This window comes from Chenopodium album, chromosome 24, assembly GCF_948465745.1.
Source record: "Chenopodium album chromosome 24, dcCheAlbu1.1, whole genome shotgun sequence".
Taxonomy (NCBI): Eukaryota; Viridiplantae; Streptophyta; class Magnoliopsida; order Caryophyllales; family Amaranthaceae; genus Chenopodium; species Chenopodium album.
The window spans coordinates 14,203,322-14,211,869 of NC_137857.1; the positions used below are offsets into that span (position 1 = coordinate 14,203,322).

The 8,548-nt window shown below is 34.1% G+C and overlaps 1 protein-coding gene across 1 annotated transcript; it reads left to right on the forward strand.

Annotated features, from left to right (window-relative positions):
* Positions 1 to 3,435: 3,435 nt before the first annotated feature.
* On the forward strand, positions 3,436 to 5,298 carry LOC145611523 (large ribosomal subunit protein eL22y). The gene is made up of 2 exons (XM_081666864.1): positions 3,436 to 3,702; positions 5,016 to 5,298. Exons 1-2 carry the CDS (start codon positions 3,470 to 3,472, stop codon positions 5,158 to 5,160), a joined length of 378 nt encoding a protein of 125 aa, XP_081522990.1. The 5' UTR covers positions 3,436 to 3,469; the 3' UTR covers positions 5,161 to 5,298.
* The last annotated feature ends 3,250 nt before the right edge of the window (positions 5,299 to 8,548 follow it).

The following is an 8,548-nucleotide window of genomic DNA, read 5'->3' on the forward strand; positions in this document are numbered from 1 at the left end:
AGAGAATAGAAATGAGGAAATAGATGAAAGAAGGAGAAGATGGTGGAGAAAGAGATGGAGGATGAGAGAGGAGTAGAAGAGAAAGAGAAACTGGAGAAGAGAAGGGGCGGAGGAAGAGAGAGAAGGGGTGGAGGAAGAGAGAGAAGCGGAAGAGAGAGAAAGACATAGGCGGAAGAGAGAGAGGATGGAAATGAAATGAAGGAGGAGTTTAGGCCTTTAGGGTTTTAAAAAAGGGCTGAAATTTTTTATATATATTTATAATTTTATTCCAACGGAAAATTCCGTCGGAAATTTCCGACGGATTTTAATTCCGTCGACGGAATTTTCCGTCGGAAAGCATATTTTTTCCGTCGGATTTATTTTCCGTTGTAAATTTACGACGGATTTCCAACGGATTGTTACATCCGTCGTAAATAAACAACGGAATAAAAATCCGTCGGAAATTCTGATGTTTTCGACGGAATTTCATGTCCGTCGGAAGCATTCCGTCGGAAATGACCTTTTTTCTAGTAGTGGGAAACAGAAAAGCTAGAGGGAAAAGTAGAGATAAGTTGGAGCTATTTAGTGCTCTATTGAACGTTATGTCACAATATGATGAGTGGCATTTATGGCACTCTTAGGATAGGTTTTCTTTATGCTCGTTTTTAGTCGTTTAAGTCGTGTTTTTAGGTAATAATGCTTTATTTGCGTGTTTGTGTGTAAGTTTAGGGAAATGCGTGCTTTTAATGGTTTTCTTAATATTTTATTCATTTCTCGGCTATTTCTCTCGCTTCTCCGTTTCTTTGACTTGTTTTGTAGGTGTGTCGAGTTTCCTGGGATTTAATCATCAAGGAGGAAGCTCAAGCGCATTCAAGGAAGTCAACGGAGCCAAGTTCGGGAAGCTTGCAAGCATACAAGTCAAGCCAACCAAGCAAGCCGACCCCGAGCATGCTACCCAAGCTGCCACGCGCAGCAACACAACCCGAGCAGCCGAGCATCTAGCGCGCAACAGCACAACCCGAGTTGCCTTGCGCAGCAGCACACCCGCGCACCCAGCAGCCGCGGGCTGGCTGCATTGCCAGTGCGGGGCGCAGGCTCCAGCTATGGGCGCGAGCTTGGTGGTGCTTTGTTCTCCTCCGCGGGCGCGGCTTTCTGGGTATATTCCGCGATTCAGTTTCTTTTCTCCTTTTGTTTTTGTTTTGTACGCCTTTCTTTAATCTTCATTCATGTAATTCGTTAGTGTTAGGATACTTTCTCTCTCTTCTAATTAGATTTAGGTTAGATTAGGAGTTTCTCTCTCTAGTTTAGGAGTAGTTTTAGAGAGAGAAAGTGAGGAATTTCAGTTGTGATTGAGAGATTGAAGATGCAAGGGTGACAATTGTGTTGATAATCTTCTCTATTATCAATGAGCATTTCTTACTCTATCTCATTTTATTGCTTTGATTAATTTTCATGTTTGTTTGGTTTGATTTTGATGTTTGATGCTTGATTAGTGTAGTTATTCTGGATATTTTGTTGATTCTTGATTTCTATAGTTGTTTGTTGATTAGATGATGAATCTTGAGTAGTTGTTTGGCTAGGGATAGGTTGAAACTTGGATGATTGATTGATTGTGCTTAATTTGGGCATTGTGTTGATTAATTGTGATAAAAGTATAACACATGTCATCAACATGTTAATCCCTTGGGTTTTAATAATATTATAGATTGTCATGTCATCATCTATGTGGCACTATGTCATAAATTTGATGATGACAAAGTATGACACATGTCATCAACATGTTAATCCCTTGGGTTTTAATAATCATAATAACTAATAACTAATATATAAAGCTAAATTTTTAGCCAGGCAACGAGACAACGACACTTGGCGTTCCAACTTTTCGCCAAGTGTCGCGCCACGTAGGATAGAGTTATATAGAATTCAATTTGTAGGATAAAAATTGAGTTAGTTTAGAATTCTATTTTCAATCAAATTTGGATAGAATTTTAGGATAAAAGTGTTAATTAAGAGTTTTATTTTCGATAAAATACTAATATTTCATATGTGCAAATTAAATTATAATTTTATTCAAAAAAATAATTAGATTTTAACTCTCATAAATTATCACATAAATTTATTTTTTGTATCATAATATTTTTTTGGAGCGAAGGAATTAGTTCAAAATGTACCACATCCATTATTTATAATATATTCTAATGAATTAAAATAGTATACTTCACAATCTAATATAATTTTATTACTGTGTATAACCAGTCAATCGAGCCGGATCACGAGTTATTTTGGAAAGGGTCATTATTTCAGGTTACGGGTCAAGCAGAAATGTTTTTCACCAATATTATTATTATTAGTCATTACATGCCCACTATATAGTTTAAATCGTCACAAAAACACATCAATTCCTAACTAATTTTGCATTAATGATATGTTTTAAAATTGAACATATGAATTAAAAATTATCTTAAAATTCAATAAACAACCGGGCATCGCACGGGCACAAAATTATTACTAGATAAAGCCCGTGCGATGCATGGTTTGTTAATATATTTTTAAAAAATATTTTCATATTTATGTGATTAAAATTGTTATTATATTAGTTTTAATATATTAGATAAAATTCCTAATCTCAAAAGATAATATTTTGTATTTAATTAATTTTAACATTAAAATCTCATTCGTCAATTTTGCTTACGTGGCATTTGAATTATTTAATTGTAAAAGAAATTAATAATCTCTTATTTAATTGACTACAACTTAAATTTATAATCGAACATGGCGCGCATTAAATCTTACGTGGCTCTCTAAAAAGTCAGGGAAAAACTGTCCTTTAAGTATTAGATTATACTCCTTTCGTCCCTTTATTAGATGCATATTTCTCATTTTGATGGGAATTAATAAAGTTAAAGATTCCTTATAACTAAAAATTAGAAGTACAAATATGCATGTGAGGTTAGAGAGAGATAGAGAGAAAGAAAAAATGGTTGAGAATTAGGAGAGAGAAAGTATTGGGAATTGATGTTAAAAAAAAAAAAAAAAAAAAAAAAAGAAAAGAAAAATAATGACAAATTATCAAAACAAGAGTAATATTGGCAAAAAATACAACCTATAAATAGAAACAGACACTTAATTTTGGTCACCTGAAAAAGGAATACAGACATGTAATAAAGGGACGGAGGGAGTAGATAGTATTTATAATCGACGGTTCCAACAAGTACTGACTACCGAGTATATATAACTAAAATACCCGTCTAAAATGAGCTGGGTGAACAAGTCGGGTCGTCACCCGGGTCGGGTATATTAGAACACCCAATTCCCTTAACTTATAAAAACCTAACCCTACTTTTGTTCCTCTCTCTCATCTGGCCGCTCAGAGCTTCACTTCCGGTACTCTATTTCTCTCTCCACCCTCTCTGTTCCATACTTGGCCACCACTTATACTGACGCTTGTTATTGCAGATCGACGAAACAGCAGAAACCCAGCAGAGTAAAAATGAGTCGAGGAGCAGCAGCAGGAGGTGCCAAGGGCAAGAAGAAGGGAGCATCCTTCACCATTGATTGTGCTAAGCCTGTTGAAGACAAAATCATGGACATTGCTTCCCTTGAGAAGTTCCTTCAGGAGAGAATTAAGGTCGGCGGTAAGGCCGGTGCTCTCGGTGATTCCGTCACTGTTACTCGTGAGAAGAACAAGATCACTGTCAATTCTGATAGCAATTTCTCCAAGAGGTTTCATTTTTTCCTCTTTTATTCTTGCTTTTGATTTTTTTAATTTTTTTTTAATAATTCTATTATTGGTGAGGTTTTAGCCTTTTAGGGTTTTTAATGATTTTGATGGTTTCATTATTGTTAAACATGTTTAGATTTATGGGTAATTTTCTGAAATTGGTTTAACATGAAATGTTTGTGATGCAATGTATCTTTTATTTGTCTATGATATTGTGCTTTTCTAGCCTGTTTCCTCGCTTAATGTCCTGTTACTGGTAACTGACTATAAATCATGCGGATACGAGTTTTGAGAAGTTTTCTAGTGCTTGATTATTCTAGTTTTGACTTGATTTTATTTCAGGATTTATGCAATTGGTATGTTAAGAATTTTTGTATCAAGTTTTGCATTTTTATCTTATTGAGATGGATTGCTGAGTATATGCTGGATTTTAATCTTGCTGAAATTATGCCTGCATTTTAATCTTGCTGAATGTATGCTGCATTTTAACTTGTTAAGATTGCTGAATATATGCAGCAGCAAGCCTGATCATTTAATTTAGGTTCATGTCATCAGTTGCCCTGCTCTATCATTTTGAACTTCTTCCTTACCATACATTCAGTGTGTAATCGATGTTGGTGTGTTTCTGTTTTTGCGTTCTTTAGTTCAGCGGTTTGCAATGGTGTTAAAGTATTGAGATAAATGAACTTGAAAGACGGTTGATGTATTTCCCGTGACGTGAGCAAGATCTTTTCATTCATTTTTATGTTGATCTCCTGCTCTGTTGTATTACCTTGAACTTCTTGACCTCCTGTGCTTGATATCTTATGAGTAATATTGCCTGGTGTTTCTGATTTCGCCTTCTTTTTAAGCTTCCTGTGTGAAGTGGTGTTTAAGTATATTGAGATAAATGAACTTGAAAGATGTTGAGTATTTCCTGTGAGCAACATCTTTTTATTCATTTTTATGTCGATCTCCTGCTCTGTTGTATTTACCTTGAACTTCTTTTTGACCCCATGTTCTTGGTGAAACATTGCCTGGTGTTGCTGTTTTCGCCTTCTATCTAGGCCAGCTGTTTAGAGTGGTGTTAAAGTGTTGAGATAAAATGAACTTGAAAGATGGTTGATGTATTACTTGGAACGATTACGGTTCACATTACTTGGGTTGCTGTTTTGTATTCTTTTTGGGTCTGCTGTTGTAGAGTTTAGCTACACTTGAATGAACTTATTCTGTATTGTAAAAGCCTATATTAGCCTAAAAAGTTATGTATGAACCTAGATAGGTGAATGCGTGTTTTCACTTTTTAGTAATCTTGGTTTGGATTTTTTATTTTCAGGTACTTAAAGTATTTGACAAAGAAATACTTGAAGAAGCACAATGTTAGGGATTGGCTTCGTGTCATTGCTTCTAACAAGGACCGTAATGTGTACGAGTTGAGGTACTTCAACATTGCCGAGAATGAGGCTGAAGAAGAAGATTAGATCTTTAGAAACAAGTTTTGAGCTATGGTGATTTTCCTTATGTGAGATCTTATCTTTTTTTGGGAGGAAAAAACGACTGTATGCCTTTGACACCTTATCACTTGAGATATATTTTCAACAATTATTTTTGTGTTTTTATTTAGAATTATATGCATGTCTTTTGTTTTAATTTATGTAATCTCCCAAATGTGCCATACTCTTTAGCTGGAGTTAATAGCGTAAAGCATATGCTACCGTCAGTAATTTCCCCTACACAGTGTCACTTTGTTCCTAGAAAAATTACGGGCAATATCGTAAGTGTTTGTGTAACTAAATTCTTTGGAATGGGTGAACCAACTGATAGTTGTATACACCCACACGAGGCATTCAACAAGGTGACTCCCTTTCACCGTATCTATGTGACATGTATGGAGAGGTTAGCTAGTATAATATCAAGATACCCGAATCCCTTTTGCAAGAGCATTCTGAATCCCCTATATGCAAAATGCAAGCCATGAGAGTTATCTTTTGTCTGAATATATTATGGAACACGTAGAGCCTCTCTTTAGCAGGAAAGACAATAATAGGTGGTGGTTGTTGACTTGAAGATAAATGGATTTGATTATACAACGTTTTGGAGTATTATTTAATTATTTATTACGACTCACTTCTGACGCAAATTTGTTTTAGCCTATGAAAGATTTACTAAATTTGATTCAATCTTGACATACAAAGGAGTGAAATAGTTCGAGAAGGGGCCAATAATGTTGCGCTGAATCAGAGAAATAAACATTTTATAAATAAAGTAAAGTTAACATTTTACAATTTCGATCCAAGAAATTGAAATTATTACACACAACAAATTAAGTCAACAAGACAAAGAAAAAGTCTTCAAGGACTTCAACAATATTGCAATAATCACACAACAAGGCCAGGAAAAGAGAATGTGTGGCAAGAGCTACACATAGCACACAACAATGAGCTCAATCTAGATACAACAATACGCATATTGGGATGGACTCGCATGCATATATAGTAGAGTAGATATACGATAAATTGTATACTGCAATCCAATCGCATTTAGAGGCATTGGTAAACACCTTCAAAAAGAACGCAATTAAGATTACTCTCTGGGCAACATTCAAATAGACCAGGATAACACTCATGCCCGATGTGTTCTTCGCAAGGACACTCAGGCGTGATTGGGTCACATGGGCCGTCTTTGCATTTGTAAACCCCAGGCTTAACTTCGGTGCAAATGAAATTTGGATCATTACAACAGAGCGTTCCAGGAGAGAAACACGGATCGTCATATTTGGCGGGACAACCTTCTCCCACATGAATTTGTTGCATCATCACTTAGAAAGAAATGAATTAGCATAGTCAGGAGTCAGGACATATCAAATACAATATCTAGTCTCTGTTTCACATTATGTTTAACAATTGAATCTTTTGTACTTAACAGTTGTACATAATGTGAAACATAGGTAGTACGGAGTAATAATTAAAAATGTATATATGAGGTACGACTGTTAAAGTATTGAATGATAAAATGACAAACCTAATGCAAAAACGACAAAGGATGCTAGCATGATTCTTTTGGAGGATGCCTTGTTTTCCATTTTTAGTAAGAATGGAAGATTAACTTTGATTTATTCAAAGTAAATCTTTTTGATATGACGAAAATTAATACCCCCCAAAGTAAATCCATTTTTAGATGACCTGTTGGGTGCAACGAAAATTAATACCCCCAAAGTTCGGTGCAATAGATAATAAACGAAAGTTGGGATTATTTTCGGCGGACGAGGCAAAGTTCAGATTAATGGGGGCAATTTTTCCTTGATTTATATGGTCACACTTAAATTTAGTTATTGAAATTACAATATTCATTGGAGCTTCTTATAGGCATTTATCATCTGATAATAATGAATGAAATCATAAAAGTAAGTCTATAACCAAGTAGTTGAGTTTTTTAAAAATTATGGTAAACTCGTTCATTTTTTAAACAATTTTTATGGCTAAAAAATAACATGCGAATTGGAACATTTTTAAATATGCAAAATGAGGCATTTAGTCTTTGTTTACTGAATTTTAGCTAAATTTGGAATTTTAAGGGCCAAAACGGCTCCCAAAACCTTTAATTAAACATTTTTCAACACACAAATCGATACAATAATATTAAAAATAGAGAGTGAGCCCTACTAACAGTAACTAAACAACATACCGAAATTTGTTAATGACGTGATGATGACAAGGTCATTGTATGATTACCAATAATACCTGAGGGTTATAATGTGTAACTTTCAAAGAGAGGTAACAACGTAAAAAACACAAAATTAGAGGATTATATTGTATAATTTCCCAAAAAATTAATAACTATAAGGGGAGTATTAATGTCCTGTTCTCTTCACCTTAAAAAAAATAATATTAAGTAAAAATAATTTCAGTTCAGTAAAAATAAGTTTAGTTCAGTAAAATTAATTTCAGTTCAGTAAAAATAATTTCAGATCAGTAAAAATAAATTCAGTTTAGTAAAATTCACTTTTCTTACAGAAAAATTATAATAGAAAATCAGTAAAAATAATTTCATTTCAATAAAATTAATTTAAGTTCAGTAAAATTAATTTAAGTTCCACAAAATAATTTAAATTCAATAAAAATAATTTCAATTCAACAAAATTAAGGTGAAGAGAACGAAACCTAAATTGTCGTATAGAAATTTACACAAACTTGTAATATTTCATCTTTATTCCAAATTATCCTTTTTTTAAAGTGAATAAAAAACACCAAGCTATTTGTGAAGAATTTGTTCGCTAGAGTTAATCTGCCTTTGAGCCATCAATCTAAGACCCCAGAAAAAAAGAATTGATTTAAAGTTTTGACAAAAATTAATACGTCAGAGAAATTTCACAGGAATGTGAATGTGAATACACTATACACTCAATAGAAGTTAAACGTAATCATCCCTTGTTTTATTTGATAAATGAAAAGATAGCAATATAATGATCGAGGGTCATACGTGATACGTATTTATGCCTTTGAACACATGCACCATGCTGACTTGCTGAGGCTTGCACTTACACCACCCCGAGTCCAAGCACAACATTCGACATCTCAAGGGCTCATTCTTACCTTTCCATAAACAAAAATTAAAGTACAAAACAATAGTTGTAGAGTACAACTCTAACAAAAATAGCAGCTGATCCTTTACTTATCTCTCTCGCAGCTAATATACAGTTCACTTACAAAGTCGAAACTACAACTAACCCTAAACCAAAAGAAAATCCCCAACAAAAACAGCCAAATAGAAGCCCGTAAGACCAAACGAGTGCTTTAACTTCCTATTCAATGTGCTTTTGCATAAGGAAACTTGAAAGACGATATATCATCCCAAAAAAACCCCAAAATG

Coding starts and splice junctions, on each gene's coding strand:
- LOC145611523 (XM_081666864.1), top strand. CDS start 3,470: ATGAGTCGAGGAGCAGCAGCAGGAGGTGCCAAGGGCAAGAAGAAGGGA. Junction 3,703..5,015: donor GATAGCAATTTCTCCAAGAG/GTTTCATTTTTT, acceptor TTTTATTTTCAG/GTACTTAAAGTATTTGACAA.